The sequence below is a fragment of the Microcaecilia unicolor genome, chromosome 13 (assembly GCF_901765095.1).
Source record: "Microcaecilia unicolor chromosome 13, aMicUni1.1, whole genome shotgun sequence".
Lineage (NCBI taxonomy): Eukaryota > Metazoa > Chordata > Amphibia > Gymnophiona > Siphonopidae > Microcaecilia > Microcaecilia unicolor.
In genome coordinates, this window is record NC_044043.1 from 4887358 (window position 1) to 4905618 (window position 18261).

An 18261-nucleotide genomic window follows, 5' to 3' on the forward strand; every position below is an offset into this window, starting at 1 on the left:
CAAGCCACACGGTGCCTAAGCTAGCTAGTCAAACATAGAAACTCACACAGAGCAAACACTGAAACAGTGTACAGAGCACTCTATACACCAGGGCCCTAGATGAAATGCAAAGGCCAGGGCTGTAGTCTCAAAGTGATTAATAAAGCCTTTCCACACCAGAGGCACAGCTGCAGCAATCACCTTGTATCCAAACAGAGGCTTGACACACAGAGAAGTCAGCCCAGCAGGAGCCATCTTGGATACTGGCATAGAGGAGTCGGCGGCAGCCATCTTGGAAAAGGCATAGCCCACACAGGTGAGGTTCAGTAGGGCAATCAGCACACAGAGCCAGAGAGAAACTAAGACAGAGACAGACACAGAGACAAGCAGAAGCCAGCACAGCCACTGACTCCCAGAAACAGGGTAAGTCTGAGGGTGGTCACGGCCACAGACGTCACAGTGTTGTGATGAGAGGATGAGGCATTGCGTTTTTTCTGCATTAAGTTTTAATTGAAATGCGTCCGCCCATGAGTTCATGATTTGGAGGCTGTGATTAATTTCATTAGTGATTTCTTTTAGATCTTTTTTGAACGGGATGTAGATCGTGACATCATCTGCATAAATGTATGGATTGAGGCCTTGGTTGGATAATGATTTGGCCAGAGGTATCATAAGGTTGAAAGGGTCAGTGAGAGTGGTGATCCTTAGGGTACACCGCATTCTGGTTTCCATGGTGCTGATGTATTCAAATTAGATATCACTTGGTATGTTCTTGCGGTTAGGAAGCCTTTGAACCAGCTGAGAACGTTTCCTCCAATCCCAAAGTATTCTAGGATGTTTAATAGAATATTATGGCTTACCATGTCGAACAAGCTGGACATGTCAAATTGTAGGAGAAGTACGCTGTTGCTAGTTGCAATTGCTTGTTTGAATTTGGTTAGAAGAGTGACCAGTACTGTTTCGGTGCTGTGGTTGGATCGGAATCCTGATTGAGAATCGTGTAGTATTGAGAATTTGCTTAAGTAGTCGGTAAGCTGTTTAGTTACCATACTTTCCATTAGTTTGGTTGCCAGGGGGATAGATGCTACCAGGCAGTAGTTGGTTATGTCACTTGTTTTTTTCTTTGAATCCTTAGGTATTGGGGTTAGTAGAATGTATCCTTTATCCTTTGGGAAGAGTCCTTGTAACATAGTTCAGGTGCATCATGAGGTCTGTTATGAATCGTTGAGGGGCGGATTTTTTTAGGTTATTGGGGCATATGTCGAGTTTGCAGTGGGACTTGGTGAACCTGTTGATCGCTTGGGAAATGGTATTGTCGATAAGTATGGTGAAGTTTGTCCAAATTCGGTCTACTGGCTATTCGTCGGGGGTTGGGTAAAGATAATCAATGAATTGTTCGTGATCAGTAGTATTGAGTGGTATCGTGAGTCATAACTTTATGATTTTCTCATTGAAGTATTTAGCAAGGTTGTCTGCTGATGAGGTATCTGTATTGGTTGTAGTCACCGGTGTGGTATCTAGTAATTTGTTCACGAGTTGGAAGAGTTTATGCGTGTCTTTGTAGTCTGGCCCTATTTTAGTTTTGTAGTATAATCTTTTGGTTTGTCTAATTGCATATTTTTTTTTTTTTGTTACATTTGTACCCCGCGCTTTCCCACTCATGGCAGGCTCAATGCGGCAGGCAATGGAGGGTTAAGTGACTTGCCCAGTCACAAGTTGCTGCCTGTGCCGGGAATCAAACTCAGTTCCTCAGTTCCCCAGGACCAAAGTCCACCACCCTAACCACTATTTGTATTTTCTGTGTGTCAGTTTCCATGCATTGAATGTAAAATAGTCTTTCTTTTTATTCCATGCCCGTTGAAGCCTCCTAACTTGTGTTTTTAGTTTTTTCAGTTCTTCGTTAAACCATGGTAATGAGTTGTATCTTCGTGAGGTTCTAGTTTGTAGTGGTGCTATGTTGTCTAGTATACTTCTGCATCTATTTTCCTATTCTAGGAGATAGTGTTTCGAATCTGTTTGTGCTGTCCATTCGTTCTTATATATTTGTTGCCAAAATGTTACTGGGTCAATTTGGCCTCTCGTGGTATAGGTTGAGTGTTCTTGATTATGGTGTGAAGCTTTTTTTCGTCATTGTAGGGTGAGGTTTAATTTGTAGTGGTCTGACCATGGTATGTCTGTCCATTTTGTATCCGTTAGTACGCGGTTTAAGTCAAAGGATAGTTGGTATGTGATGAGGTCAAGTGTATGTCCTGAGTCATTCTGTGTCAAGTGGACCAGGGGTCCCCACCTCACCATCTCAGATTTTGATGAAATTTGGTACATAGTTTCTTTATGATAAAAAACTAAGCTGTGCAAAATTTTAGTTCAAAAGACTACAAATTGGAGGTTCTAGGGGACCTCAAGTAAAGGGTTGCAAAATGTCGCCTGAGCAAAAATGACATTTTGGGCCAACTTCCAGAAGCTGTAAAACTGAAAGTTTTAGTAGTACAAGGGGGATATTTGGAGAACCTGCACTACTTTTAGGGCTTAATGAACTGGAAAAACCCCATGTTCCTAGTCCTCTTACATTTTGAATGGTTTAGGCTCAAACTTTGCCAAAAAAAACGGCAAAAATCAATTTACAGCGATGTTGAGGCTGCTGTAGTTTCTAAACTAGTTGGCCTTTCAGGTTGATTTTTGGTAGGTGTACTAAATGCACGGCTGTAATGAGGCATTCCAATTTGCAGCACTTTCCTTCAAGTGGTTGAAAATTTATAAGCGTTCAAAGTTGGTATAAAAAGCATTTTTCCCATTTTGGGCTATCTTTGATGCCCTTGATCTCCAGTGGGACAGCTTCAATATTCTTTCTTTTAGCACCATTAGAAAGAGCAGATTTCCTTCTATCAGAATATGTAGTTTTCATTTTGGATTGCCCTCAAATGTTTGCGGGCAGCAGCCTGTGACTTCTTCACTACACCCTTGATACAAGTGTAGTAAAAGTGATTCTTCTTTCAAAAAGCACCAATTTTTAAAAATAAAGAACACATTACGTTATAAAACTGTATTCAAGAAAACTAAAAAACAGGAATGTTTTTTAGGATGTGGAAGGATGAGGCCAGGTTTCATAACAGGTTTAAAGAAAACTGCAGTCAGTTAGGATGACCGACTTGGCCAATTATGATTGGTGGACCCTGTTGCAAGGCGTCTGAGTGTCTGTTGCTGGTGTTTCTTCACCCTTGCTACAGTTTGACCTCTTAGTGAACTGTAGGCATCAAAGTAAGCCTAGCAACAGACACTCAGGAGCCAGGAGGTACCAGAAGCATACAATTCTGCCTTGCAACAGGGTTCACCAATCATAATTGGCCATGTCTAACTGGCTAAAGAAGTTTTCTTTAAACATTATGTTATAAAACTGTGTTCAAGTAAACTAAAAAACAGGGTGGAAACCATTGTATACGTACTTCTTGTTGAAGAAACTCGCACCTGCACCGACAAGCTCATTTATATTGAATTAAATGCCACAAATGAAGATATTAATCACTTTAGACTGAAGTAAAATTTTACCCATTGAAAACCTGATTGCAAGAATAAATGCGTTTGTTGAACTGATGCTAATGGTCATCAATGGATCCAGAAAGATCAGATGAATTTCCACTTTGCTCAGTTGGCTGTTCAAGTACATCAGAGTGTCATTTACTGACATACAATAAAAATAAAGGTTTGAAATTAATTGAAGAGCTTCTGCCTGATCAACAGAAGTTGTTACAAGAACGTTCTGGTCAACTTTTCGATGCTGGATCAACTATTTGCCTTCATCATGAATCCTTACTGTTGAAAAAGTATGAATTTTTGCAAAGAACCTGCTGTAACCCATTTTCCAAAGGTGGTCATAATGCAAAAAGGGGCTTAAGAGTGCTGGATGACACACTAGCAGCCCAGCTAAAGGCCTTAACAAGCTAAATATTTGTGCCGGGTCAGAAACTATGTCCATCTTGTCGAAAAGACGTCAGTAACAGAGCTGCTGATTCTTTATCATCATCATCAACAGCAGATGATGAACACAGTGACATTTCTGGCAAGTTGAACACAAGTTTGACATCTCTTGGTATTTCTCCATTAAAGTTCAAAAAAGTCAGCAAGCGTGATGTACGAGGCTACACCAAGCGCAAAATCAGGCGAGTGCAAAATACTTTGAGTCATCATCTTGCAGTTGCTGGTGGCTTAGACCTAAATGAGTTTGAAACTCAACCTTCTACCAGTCAGAAATGTGACAAATGTTCTGATTATGATCACCTGCTAAACGAGTTGAAAAACAAAGTCCAAGTTTCTGCAAATCATGCAGAAAAACTGCAAATACTAACTTTAGCACCAAACAGCTGGTCTATTGAAAGAACTGCCTCAGAGGACAAGCAGGCTGCTTGTTCTCACGAATGGGTGACATCCATGGCAGCCCCCGAGATCGGAAATCTCCCTAGCAACAAAAGTTTGTTAGACCCTTCCATCTCGTGCGGGCATGCGCACCACGCATATCAGCTTCCCGCCCGTCGTGCGAGAGTCCCATCAGTTTTTTTCTTTTTCCACGGTAGACAGAGATTGTGTAGATAGCCGCCTCTCTCTGTGCCTGAAAAAAGCCTTCATTTTTAGCCGCGAGTTCGCGCTATTTTCTTCGTTCTCCTCTTGTAAAGTAAATATACATAAAAAAAATTTAAAAAAAGCTAGTAGTTCCCTTACTTTTCTAGTTGGGCCCTGGTAAGTTTTCTTTCAATGTCATTGCGGCTCCCTTTTGGGCTGCGCATTCGCGTTTCTCTTTTTGTGCCCTTTTTTCTTGGCACCATCGCAAATATTGACTTCGCCACCGCTAAATTTCCATCCATGACATCGAGGATTCCCAGCGGCTTCAAGAAGTGCGGTCGGTACAGCCGGGCAATCTCAGGTATTGATCCATATTCGTGGTGTATCCAGTGCCTTGGGCCCGCCCATCGCCCAGACGCATGTAAGTTGTGTCTTAGCCTTAAAAAGCGGACACAGGCGTTGAGACAGGCTCAGCGGGAACGTCTGTTTGGAGCCCTGCCTGGCACTTGTGTTGACATCTACAGCAGTACCCAGGACGACGGCGGCGGCACTGGAGATGGCATCGACATCGGGAAAGCAGGTAATACCTGTCCGGAGACCACCGCACGCTGGGAGCAGTGAGCCGTCGAGTGGGTCGCCACCAGTCTCGAAGGCTCCTGCTGCAAAGGCCCATCGGGACCGACCACTTTCGGACCCCACCCCGAGGAGGCGTGTGGATTCGACGTCCTCCTTATCAGTACCGAGTACCGATGCCGTGCATCGAGCGAAAGCTAAGAAGCATCGGCATCGATCTCCTTCCACACACAGTACCGAGAGCTCTGGGGCGTCGAGGGACTCGGCACCCGAGAAGCGTTGATGCCGGGAGGTCCGCTCGCCCTCCATCCAAGAGATGTTGGTGCGTTGCTCTTCGGACAGTCCGGTACTGCCTCCTTCCTCTGCACAGGCTCTGCCTCCAGTTCCCACACCAGCCCCACAGCCTTTCCCGGCAGACACTCTTGACGAGCGCCTCAGAACCATTCTTCCAGGTCTCCTGGAGGGGCTGCTGCGCCAGTCTGTTCCGGTACTGGGGGTGCTTGCGCCTTCGGTACCGTTGATGGAAGTGGCAGTGAGCTCTATGCCTGTGGTGCGATCACAGACACAGATGTCACTTGCGGCTTCGGCTGCCACCCAGGTCGACTCCCCGTCAACACCGCTGGAGGGAGCTTCATCACCACCAGCACGGGAGTCGACTTCTTGAAGTCATCATCGAGGACGTGGTTCCTCGGAGTCGAGACAGGCCCGGTTTCGGACTGCTGTTCGTGAACTCTTGTCAGACACCGAGGAAGATGCCTCGTGGGGAGAAGAGGAGGATCCAAGATATTTCTCTTCTGAGAAGTCTTGTGATCTTCCTTCTGATACCACTCCTTCGCCTGAAAGGAAGCTCTCTCCTCCGGAGAGTCTTTCTTTCTCCTCCTTTGTGCAGGAAATGTCAGTGGCTATTCCCTTCCCGGTGGTATCTGAGGATGAGTCCAGAGCCGAGATGTTTGAGGTCCTTGACTATCCTTCACCACCTAAGATGTCGTCCACTGTTCCTCTGCATAATGTCCTTAAGCAGACATTGCTGAAGAACTGGGCAAAACCATAATCTAATCCCACCATCCCCCAAAAAGATGAGTCCCAGTATCGAATTCATGGGGAGCCTGAGTTGATGAAGTCGAAGTTACCTCACGACTCTATGGTTGTGGATTCTGCTCTCAAGAGAGCCAAAAGTTCTAGAGATTTTGCCTCGGCGGCCCCCGGGGCAGGAATCTAGAACTCTGGACTATTTTGGGAGGAAGGCTTATTAGTGCTCCATGCTCATGTCCAAGATTCAGTCCTACCAGCTCTACACGAGCATCCACTTGCGGAACAATGTCAAGCAACTGGCGGACTTGGTGGATAAGCTCCCTCTGGAGCTCGCCAGGCCTTTTCAGGAGGTGTTCAGGCAGCTGAAGGCGTGTCGTAAATTCCTGGCCAGGGGTGCTTATGACTCTTTTGATGTTGCATCCAGAGCCGCTGCACAAGGTATAGAGATGCGCAGACTCTCATGGCTGCGTGCCTCTGACCTGGACAATAGGGTCCAGCAGCGGCTGGCGGATGTCCTTTGCCGGGGGGATAATATTTTTGGCGAGTAAGTCGAGCAAGTGGTTGAACAGCTCAACCAGCGGGAAACAGTTATGGACAATCTTTCCCACCAGGCGCCTTCAGTATCTACCTCATCAGGTAGACGTTTTTTCCGGGGAAGGCGAAATGCTCCCTATGCTTACAATAAGCGTAGGTACAATCCACCTTACCGACAGCCTTCTCAGGCTCAACCCCAGTGAGCTCGTTCTCATCAACAGCATGCGCCTAGACAGGCCCCGCAGCTCCCCAGCAAAAGCAAGGGACGGGCTTTTGACTGCTCCAGCTGAGCATAGCCGCTGTAAAAGTGTCCGTGCCAGACGATCTGCCGGTAGGAGGGAGGTTAAAGTTTTTTCACCAAAGGTGGCCTCTAATAACCTCCGATCGGTGGGGTTCTCCAAATAGTTCGGTTAGGATACTCCCTAAATGTGATCTCTATACCTCCAAATTGCCCACCGGGAACTCAGTCCTTCAGCTTCCAGCACAGACAGGTACTTGCAGAGGAACTCTCCGCCCTTCTCAGCGCCAGTGCGGTCGACCCCGTTCCACCAGGGCAAGAAGGGCTGGGATTCTATTCCAGGTACTTCCTAGTGCAAAAGAAAACAGGGGGGAAGCGTCCCATCCTAGACTTAAGGGCCCTGAACAAATACCTGGTCTGAGAAAAGTTCAGGATGCTTTCCCTGGGCACCCTTCTTCCCATGATTCAGAAAAACGACTGGCTATGCTCTCTGGACTTAAAGGATGCTTATACACACATCCCGATACTACCAGCTCACAGGCAGTATCTACGATTCCGTCTGGGAACACAGCATTTTCAGTATTGTGTGCTGCCCTTTGGGCTTGTGTCTGCGCCCAGGGTGTTTACCAAATGCCTGGCAGTAGTTGCAGCGTCGCTACGCAGACTGGGAGTGCATGTGTTCCCTTATCTCGACGATTGGCTGGTGAAGAACACTTCAGAGGCAGGAGCTCTGCGATCCATGCAGATGACTATTCAACTCCTGGAGCTACTGGGGTTTGTCATAAATTATCCAAAGTCCCATCTTCTTCCAGTTCAGAATCTAGAACTCATAGGAGCGCTGCTGGATTCACAGACGGCTCATGCCTATCTTCCAGAGGCGAGGGTGGACAACCTTCTGTCTCTTGTTTCCTTGGCCAGAGGGTTTCAGCAGGTCACAGCTCGGCAGATGTTGAGACTGTTGGGCCATATGGCTTCCACAGTCCGTGACTCCCATGGCCCGTCTTCAAAATGTGATCAGCTCAATGGACCCTAGCTTCCCAGTGGTTTCAGGCCACAGGGGACATCGAGGATGCAATCTAGCTACCCACCGAACTTTGCAATTCCCTTCAATGGTGGGCAATTTGATCCAATTTGACTTTGGGAGATCCCTTTCAAATTCCTCAGCCACAAAAAGTGATGACCACGGATGCATCTCTCCTTGGGTGGGGAGCCCATGTAGACGGGGGCTTCAAACTCAAGGAGCTTGGTCCCTCCAGAAATCAGGTCTTCAGATCAATCTTCTGGAGTTGCGAGTGATCTGGAACACCCTAAAGGCTTTCAGAGATCAGCTGTCCAATCAAATTATTCAAATTCAGACAGACAACCAGGTTGCCATGCATTACGTCAACAAGCAGGGGGGCACCGGATCTCGCCACGTGTCGGGAAGCCGTCCAAATGTGGCTATGGACTCGTGCTCATGGTATGCTTCTCCAAGCCAGGTATCTGGCAGGTGTAAACAACAGTGTGGCCGACGGGTTGAGTTGTCGCTAAACTCGGGCATAGTCCACAAGATTTTCCGAGCGTGGGGCACCCCCTCGGTGGATCTCTTTGCCACTCAGACCAATCACAAGATCCCTCAGTTCTGTTCCAGACTTCAGGCCCACGGCAGGCTAGCGTCTGATGCTTTTCTCCTTCATTGTAGGAGAGGCCTCCTGTATGCATATCCTCCCATACCTCTGGTGGGGAAGACTATGCTGAAACTCAAGCAAGACTGCGGAACCATGATTCTGATAGCTCCTTTCTGGCCGCATCAGATCTGGTTCCCTCTTCTTCTGGAGTTGTCCTCTGAAGAACCGTGGAGTGTTTTCCAACCCTCATTACTCAGAACGAGGGGGGCGCTTCTGCATCCCAACCTTCAGTCTCTGGCTCTCACGGCCTGGATGTTGAGGGCGTAGAGTTTGCCTCCTGAGTTTTGCTTGCTTCCAGGAAAGATTCCACTAAGAGGAGGAGGTTTGCAGTCTGGTGTGACAGCAAGGCACTAGATCCTTGCTCTTGTCCTACACAGACCCTGCTTGAATACCTTCTACACTTGTCAAGAGTCTGGTCTAAAGATCAACTCCGTAAGGGTTTATCTTAGTGCAATTAGTGCTTATCATCAACGTGTAGAGGGTAAGCCTATCTCTGGACAGCCTTTAGTTGTTCGCTTCTTGTCAAAGCCCCCCTGTCAAACCTCCACCAGTGTCATGGGACCTCAAATTTGTCCTCACTCAGCTGATGAAGCCTCCTTTTGAGCCACTGAATTCCTGCCATCTGAAGTATTTGACCTGGAAGGTCATTTTCTTGGTGGCTGTTACTTCAGCTCATAGACTCCGTGAGCTTCAAGCCTTGGAAGCCCATGCTCCTTATATCAAATTTCATCATAACAGAGTAGTCCTCCGCACTCTCCCTAAGTTCTCGCCGAAGGTGGTGTCGGAGTTCCATCTGAATCAGTCAATTGTCTTGCCATCATTTTTTCCCCATCCTCATACCCGCCCTGCTGAACATCAGTTGCATACATTGGACTGGAAGAGAGCATTGGCCTTCTATGTGGAGCAGACAAGCCCCTTCAGACAGTCCCGCCCAAATGTTTGTTTCTTTCGACCACAACAGAAGGGGAGTTGCTGTCAGGAAATGCACCATTTCAAATTGGTTAGCAGATTGCATTTCCTTCACTTACGCCCAAGCTGGGCTGACTCTTGAGGGCCATGTCACGGCTCATAGTGTTAGAGCCATGGCAGCATCAGTGACCCACTTGAAGTCAGCCACTATTGAAGAGATTTGCAAGGCTGCGACATGGTCTTCAGTCCACACATTCACATCTCACTACTGCCTTCAGCAGGATAGCCGATGCGACAGTTGGTTTGGGCAGACGGTGCTGCAGAATCTGTTCGGGGTTTAGAATCCAACTCCACCCCCCAGGCTCATTTTTGTTCTGTTCCAGGCTGCACTCTCAGTTAGTTGTTTTCTTTGTAGGTCAATCCTTATGTCCTCGCGGTTGCGAGGCCCAATTGACCTTTCTTTGTTCTTTTGAGTGAGCCTGGGGGCTAGGGATACCCCATTCGTGAGAACAAGCAGCCTGCTTGTCCGCGGAGAAAATGAAGATATATACCTGTAAGCAGGTATTCTCCGAGGACAGCAGGCTGATTGTTCTCACATACCTGCCTGCCTCTCCTTTAGAGTAGTCTTTCCTTTTCTTTGCTTATCATCAAACTGACGGGACACTCACGCGACGGGCAGGAAGCTGATGACCGCGCCCATGCGTGATCGAAGGCTCTAGCAAACTTTTGTTGCTAGGGAGCTTTCCAATCTCAGAGCCTGCCGTGGACGTCACCCATTCGTGACAACAATCAGCCTGCTGTCCTCGGAGAATACCTGCTACAGGTATGTATCTTGTCTATTTGTAGTGTACAAGTGAATTCCTGCTGATATTTAAGGACCCCCAGACGCAGGCTGAATAGCTGAAACACGGACCATGTCAGGTCTTTGTCAACATTGTACTTCAGGACCAATAAACTTTCTTGTTCCAGCTTGACATTGTGTGGCATCTTCCATTCCTGTGTTGCTGTTGTGTGGAAGATTGTTTCTTCTCTTTTTTTGGTGGGGAAGAAATACACATTACAACACTAGATAGAGACCCAACCCTTTCATTTTGGTTTTGGAGAAAGTTGTATATCCTTTTTGATTATGGAGCAACAGGGGGCAAAAAAAACTTGCATCAAAGAAGAAAAAAAGTTTTTAATGATATTGGCACCTTACTTACAATATCCACCCATAGAAAACCAGAAGCTTGGTAATAAATAGTCTTGGGTGAGATTAACAGGAAAGACAGGAGAATGGAGTTTGTTCCTTGAAGGAGAGAAGTATGGAGTTTGAATAATGAAATGGATTAAAGATGAAGGGGGCAAGGAATCTTGGAATGCAGAGGAAGGCAGCAGGTAAGGGAGGTTATGGTAAGGTGGGGGGTAAGGAAGGATTATAAAAAAAACAGATCCTTCACACAGTAGTAACAAACAGAACCAAAGCACTGGCGGGTGGGAGTTGAGGATAGATTTATAATCTAAATGGCTCTTTATACATTTTTGAAATGCTGGAGGTATAATAGTAATGTTTTTATTGAAATCAATATATAACAAAAACATATTTCTCGCAATCTGCTTATATAAATTACTGACAGAACAAAAATGGTGCATCTGTAAAAGGAGCTAACAAGTTGAAACAGTATGTCAGCAGATACATTTGTCCAATTTCACAGATTCAATTTATGAGAGAGATTTCATGCTATGCAGCATCTAGATAACCATATCTGGGCATTCTCCTAATGGTCAAGCATATTTACAATTGTTCCATGGAGTAGAAAAACCCAAATTTTTGTCAACCATTCAGCATCACTGGCATAGCATATTAATTCTCTTACTTTGTTTCTTAAATTCTCTGGATTAAAACCTTCCTACCCTTTCATCTTCTGGATTGCTGACTGATCCAATGACATCTGCCCTCTTACCATGCATGGTTCTGATGCATTCAAAGCCTTGGAAGTCCCAGAGTTTTATGGTCATATCAGCAGAGCAGGAAGCCAACAGTTTGCCAGAGTGGTCAAAGGATATATCCTGTACAGAATCTGTGTGTCCTTTAAGTGTGCGTTCAAAATCTCCTGTCTCATAATCCCACACCTGCCATATGGAGAGAAAAAAACCACTTAGTGGAAAACACTTGACACATTCTGCAGTCTTAAATTTGAACTTGGCAAGCCAGTCTAGCACCTCCCTTAATAATTAAGACAACAAAGGGCTGTCCCAGAAAATCCCAAAGCTGGGAGAAGAAACTAACCATGTTTGAAATCTAAATTGGCATTCTGTGCAGGTTTCAAAAACCTAAGTTATTACATGAGGATATATTCTCTAGGGCAAGGTGGTCTGAAACTTACTGGCACAGTAAAAACCTCATGTTAAAATCAAAACTTCACCTTTCCTGTCAGTGCCTGAGCAGTGATTGGCTCAGGCACCGACAGGAATAACAACATTTTTTTTTTAATGTTGCTAGCAGGCTGCACCTGCCCAGTCCAATAGTCTGCTATTGAGACAGTAAATGGAGAAGTCACTATCATTTCTGGGACTGGTAGCATGGAATTTTGCTACACATCAGAAATTATTATTTTTTTAAGTCAGTTTGGTCAGGAGGGAAACAACTACACAGATATAGATAGACAGACAGACAGATAGATAGATAGATATAAATTGGGGTGGGAGGAAAGGGGGAAACACTGGGGAATTTTTTTTTTATTAACAGCTTCATTAACCTCCTCACTTTTTAATCTCAGCTGTAGCATTACATCATTAATATCCTGCAGATGCCATCAAGTTGCATAGCACTTTTCCTTTAAAATAATAAAAGCTAAAAGGTCTCAAATTTTAATTAATGTGGGGAAGCTCAATTTACTCTGCTTTCAATTAATTTTAAACATGTTCTTTGCACAAAACTAATTAGACTGCTGTGGGGAGCTTGGGGGGCTCGAGACTCTAGGTTACCTGTAAGATTTCATCCCCCCTGATTTCAAGCCTTGCTAATTAGATCAGGCTGCAAGGTGGCCTTTTGGAAATTGTGACAGGACAGCCATGTGACCCCCACACTCCTACACTCTCCTCTGGACCTAAAAACATATTTATGCATTTAAGACTTTTATTGTGAATTTTGTTACAAGCTTTTAGAAGATAAGTAAATGCATATAGAATGGTCCCATGTAATTAACACAACTTGACCCGGACTCAGCATCTTGGCCGGAACCGCAACTTGACCCGGACTCAGCATCTTGGCCGGAACCGCAACTTGACCCAGACTCAGCATCTTGGCCGGAACCGCAACTTGACCCAGACTCAGCATCTTGGCCGGGACTGCAACTTGATTCGGACTTAGCATCTCGACTGGAACTAGAACTCGGCTTGGACTCATCAGCCTGGCTGGAACTGGAACTGAGAGAACTCAGCATCTCGGCTGAACTCTGACTGAACTCAGCATCACTGCTGGCACTGGAACTTGGATTGGATTCGGCATCTTGGCTGGCCTCCGCACTCGGTGTAGACTCGGCACTCAGCGTGGACTCAGGATCTCAGCTGGCTCTGGAACTTGGCAGCGGCTTGGCTAGCAGGGCCACTCGAACTGGCATCGGAGGCTCGGTCAGAAGCGTCCCTTGGACTGGACTCAGGGGCTTAACTGGCCGTGCCACATGAACTGGGACCGAAGGCTCGGCCAGAAGCGCCACTTGAACAGGAATCGGCGGCTCAATTAGAAGCATCCCTCGGACTGGACTCAGGGGCTTACCTGGAGGCGTTACTTGAACTGGGATTGGAGGCTCGGTTAGAAGCGCTGCTCGGACAGGAATCAGAGGCTCAATTAGAAGCGTCCCTCGGACTGGACTCAGAGGCTTGACTGGAGGCGCTTCTTGAACAGGGATTGGAGGCTCGGTTAGAAGCGCTGCTCGGACAGGCCTCCAAACCTGGCTGGAATTGGGCCTCGGCTTGGACTCAGCATCTGGGCTGGAACTCAAAACAGACTCAGGCACTGGGAAGGAACTCAGTGTGGACTCAGAAGCTTGGCGGGCAGAGCCCTTCAGGCTGGACTCAGAAGTTTGGCGGGAAGAATCAGGAAGCCACCTTTTTTCAGCTTGGGCTTCAGGAGTATCTCGCAGGGCTGGATCCGAGAGAAGCTGGAAGCGATAAAAGAAGAGCTTGGTAGAAGGATCAATAGCAGAAACTGGGTTTTCTAAGAACCCAAGCCAAAAGACACGCTTTCTCTCCGCTGCAGCTTCAGGAGTACCCGTCAAGGCTGGATCAGATAAAAGTGTGGCACGGTAATCACGGAGCGTCATAAGCGGATCCAGATCAAAAATGGGGTTGGAACTAGGAGGCTCAGTTGACAGCCCCACTCGAACTGGACTCAGCCTCAGCACACCAAGCCTCAAATTGGCACCAAATCCTGGCATAAGCCACGGAAGTGGAACGCTTGCAGCCTGTAGGAGTGTAAATGACTTTACTGGAATATCCATTGCCTCTCAATTGCGCCCTCTCAATAGCCATGCCGTAAGACCAAAATGGCAGGCGTCCTCCATGGTCACCGGGCCCTATGACAACAGGTGTGGTACCAGAGGTAACAGCAGGGGATCCTCCACCAGCATCCGCCGGAGGTCCGCATACCACAGCCTCCTGGGCCAATCCGGGGCAATGAGAACCACCTCTCCTTGGTGGAGCCGAATCCGCAGGAGTACTCGCCCTATCAAGGGCCACGGAGGGAACACATACAGGAGGCCCTGAGGTCAAGGTTGAGCCAAGACATCCAACCCCGCTGAGCGAGGATCTCTCCGTCTGCTGTGGAAGCATAGGACTTTGGCATTTGTGCTTGATGCCATAAGATCCATTACGGGCTTTCCCCATTTGACACATATCCGCAGGAATACTTGTGTCTGCGAGCTCCCACTCCGCTGGGTCGATTTGATTCCTGCTCAAGTAATCAGCTTGCACGTTGCTCTGACCTGCAATATGAACTGCTGACAGAAACTGCAGATGAAGCGCGGCCCAGTGGCAAATCTGTGCGGCCTGCGCTGCTAGTGCAATGCATTGTGTGCCTCCTTGGCGATTTATGTAGGCCACTGCTGTCATGTTGTCCGACAGAACTCTGACAGTCAATCCTTCCAGGGTCAATTGAAAGGCCAGAAGCGCCTGGAAAATCACTTTCAACTCCAAGCGACTGATGGACCACTCCGACTCCTAGGGTGTCCAAAGACCCTGGGCATGCCTTCCCCGGCAATGGGCACCCCAGCCCTTCAGGCTGGCATCTGTTACCACCAGGCACCAATCGGGGAGCGCTAGCAGCATTCATCGCCGCAGCATGCTGTCTGAGAGCCACCATACTGAGCGGGGCCGCAGGGAGCCACGTGAGTCTGCATTGATATTCCTGAGATATAAGAGACCAACGTTGAAGCAGGAAACACTGTAGAGGTCTCAGGTGCGCTCTCGCCCAAGGCACCACCTCCAAAGTGGCCGTCATCGACCCCAACAGCTGGACTATGTCCCAAGCTCGCGGGCGAGGCATCCTCAGGAGCAGACGGACCTGGTTCTGAAGCTTGCACCGCCTTTGCTCGGGTAGGAAGACCATCCCCGAGGCTGTGTCAAACCGGACCCCCAAATATTCTCTGAAGGGGAATCCACCCTTCTGCGCTTGTCTTGCAGCCATATGTCAGGGGACAACGCGCCTGATGGTAATCCAAGGCCAGACTCCACTGGAAGGGATGCAGAAAGCAGGGCCGCAGGGACCCCTGTGGAAGAGCTCTTTTTAACATGTATGCATTATGCAGCAATAAAACAAATTCAGGGGAAAATGACTCACCCTGGCCTCCCGGTTCCAGTCTGGGGGAAACAGCTCTTTTATCAGCCTCTACTCGAGGCGCCCCTCCAGGCTCAAACCCCTCCGCCTCAGTAAGGTCGCGCCATGCTGTTCCAAAATGGCGCCCGCTGCCAACTCCATGGAGCGGGAAGGAACATCGCTCACCATGCTCGGACCGGCTCTACCGTCTGAAAAGCACACCTTACAGAGCCCCACTGCAGATTTGCGCTTGCCACAAACGGAACAGCGCTTTACTTTCTCAGCAGCCATCGCCGAAAACGGCGGAAATTCAAAATGGCGGATTCGCGGCAAAATCGTCCCGAATGCGGGCCCTCCCCGGAGGAGCTACAAAATGCTCTTACCTCACCAAACCGAGTCTCCAAGCTCCGGTCACGCTGCACAATCAGAAGAAAGTCTCTTTTCTGGGATTGCAGCACCAAAGCGCGACGCAACTTTTTTTTTTTTTGTTACATTTGTACCCCGCGCTTTCCCACTCATGGCAGGCTCAATGCGGCTTACATGGGGCAATGGTTAAGTGACTTGCCCAGAGTCACAAGGAGCTGCCTGTGCCTGAAGTGGGAATCGAACTCAGTTCCTCAGTTCCCCAGGACCAAAGTCCACCACCCTAGCCACTGGGCCACTCCAGTGGCTAGGGTGAGGAAAGTTTGAGGCAACAGCGAAAGAGGCAAATTTCCGACTCCGGAGGATCAGCAGCGTGGGAAAGGCAGGGAAAGGGCGAACCTATGTGCCTGCATCCACAGCGTGGGCAAAGACAGGGACAGGACTTGCCTATGCCTTTAAAGTGGGCACCATCAGCCACAACACCCCTGCTACAACTGGCAAAAGCACAGGAGCCACCCCAGGCAGATTTTCTGAAGGAGCTTGAACAAGCTGCAACCACCCTGCTGGGGAGATAGAGAATACTGAAGAGGCGGATGGAGCTAGCTGGCCATGAGGCACTATGGTTTTTCAGTGCTATCTCCTGCTAGTTGATGGACACACCCACTCGTAATGGATTCATCTGCTTGATGACAAGGAAGTGCACTTTGCAATGGAATTGTATTAATACCAAAAGGTAGTGTTAGTGGCTAAGAAACAATATTTTGGTAACATGGTTTCAACTTCTATAACGGAGTCTAAAGATCTTTATTCGGTGGTGAAGTTAACTGCTGTTGTACATACCACAAAACTAGGAATTTAGGCTGAATTGTTTGCAGATGTTTTCCATTCAAAGGTTTTAGACATTGCTCAAAGGTTTGTAGGATTGCCTTTACCCCAATCAGAGGCAGATGCCGCAGAGTCTACTTTTGGAACCATTTGGGAGGAATCTGCATCAGTGTCCCTGAAGCAAGTGTTGAATATAAACTCAAAGTTGAATAATACTTTTTGCAAATTGGATGTTTGTTCTGTCACCATTTTTAAGGCTATAAGAGGCTATGTGGGAGTAAATAGCAAGTTAGTAAAGAGGTTGCTGGCTGAGGGAGTTGTGTCTTTGGCCCTGAAAAGGGCATCAGTTACCCCATTGTTTAAAAGTAATAAGTTGGATGCATAGATGCCAATTGTAGTCCAGTGCCTTCGATTCCGTTTTTGGATTCAAGCCAAAGTGTAGTACAGAAACTTAACTCTTTATGTGATGATAGAAAGCAGTATTTTATGGTTACGTTATATGACTCGGCAGAATTTGATACTATTGACCATCAAGTGCTGCTTAAGAGGTTGGACAATGTTGGGTTGAGCAAAGTGGTGTTAAGCTGGTTCCAGTCATTCCTGAAGAACAGTGTGTTTCAGGTTAAGACAGAATTCAATACTTCAACTTGGAAAGCAGTTTTGTCAGGTGTACCACAAGATTCAGCTTTATCTTGTGTTGTTAAATTTATATATGACACCTATTTGTAAAGTGTTGGCAGGTCTTGGATTGCACTAAAGACTTTATGCATATGAGTTACAATTTTTCTTCCAAGCTGAAAGTACTATTGAATCCTCTCTGGTTCATCTATCGCATAATTAAATTGATTCCGAAATGGATGAAAGAAAATAGATTGCAATTAAATGTTTTAAAACACAAATTTTGTTGCTGTCAAGGCTGGGGATGACAAATTGTCCTTTCAATTTTCAGACTGATGGCTGTATGATTTCTATTTTGAAAGAAACTAAGTATCTGGGGGTTTGGTTGGACATTACTGTCCATGAAGTTTCATATTGGCTATGTTAAGGCAGTGTTTTTCAAATTGAGATTACATAGGCTGCAGGATTTGTTTTCATCTGGGAATTTTCAGTCAGTTTTGCAAGCCGTGGTTTTTCCACATTTTGATTATTGTAATGCGTTGTTTGGTTTACATGGATATATGTTGAAAGCACTCCAGATTACTCAAAATGCGGTGGTGCGGGTGCTTGTAGGTAAATCAATTAGGGAGCATATTACAGCTACTTTAGCATCACTGCACTGGTTACCGATTGCGTACAGGATTGAATTTAAAGTACTCACACTGATTTTTAAAGCATTGAGAAATGTAGGTTCCCCTTGGCAGGCATCAGCTCTGACAAGGTACAGGCCCTACTTGTTCTTTAAGGTCTGAGAATAAGTGTTTGCCTGATGTCCCAAGTTTTCGATCTGTTGGTTTTATTAGGTCTTTGCGCTAACACTTTTCAAATTGCAGGGCCTAAGCTCTGGAATACTAGTGGAAATGCATAAAGATGAAACACTGCTCAGCTTTAGAAAGCAATAAAAACATTGTTATTTTCAAAAGCATTTGAGGAAATGGGGGGTTTCACGTGTTTGTGAGGTGGAGAGGCAAGTACATGCATATGGAAAACTTTTGTTATTTATGATGGTAAAATTATGTCTTACCTGATAATTTTCTTTCCATTAGTCCCTCAGATCAATCCAGAGACTTGTGGATTATGTCCCTCCTCTAGCAGGTTAGATAGAGAGAACTCCGAAGTTTGCCACAAAAGGGCATGTG

General features: G+C 46.7%; 1 protein-coding gene across 6 annotated transcripts in view; it reads right to left on the reverse strand.

The window, feature by feature from the left end:
* PAFAH1B1 (platelet activating factor acetylhydrolase 1b regulatory subunit 1) overlaps positions 1–18261 on the reverse strand; it is a 137094-nt gene that overhangs the window by 60535 nt on the left and 58298 nt on the right. For all 6 annotated transcript variants that reach the window (XM_030185587.1, XM_030185586.1, XM_030185582.1 and 3 more), the window contains exon 6: positions 11427–11595. In XM_030185587.1, coding sequence (XP_030041447.1) covers positions 11427–11595 — 169 coding nt within the window. The remainder of the gene's footprint in view (positions 1–11426; positions 11596–18261) is intronic.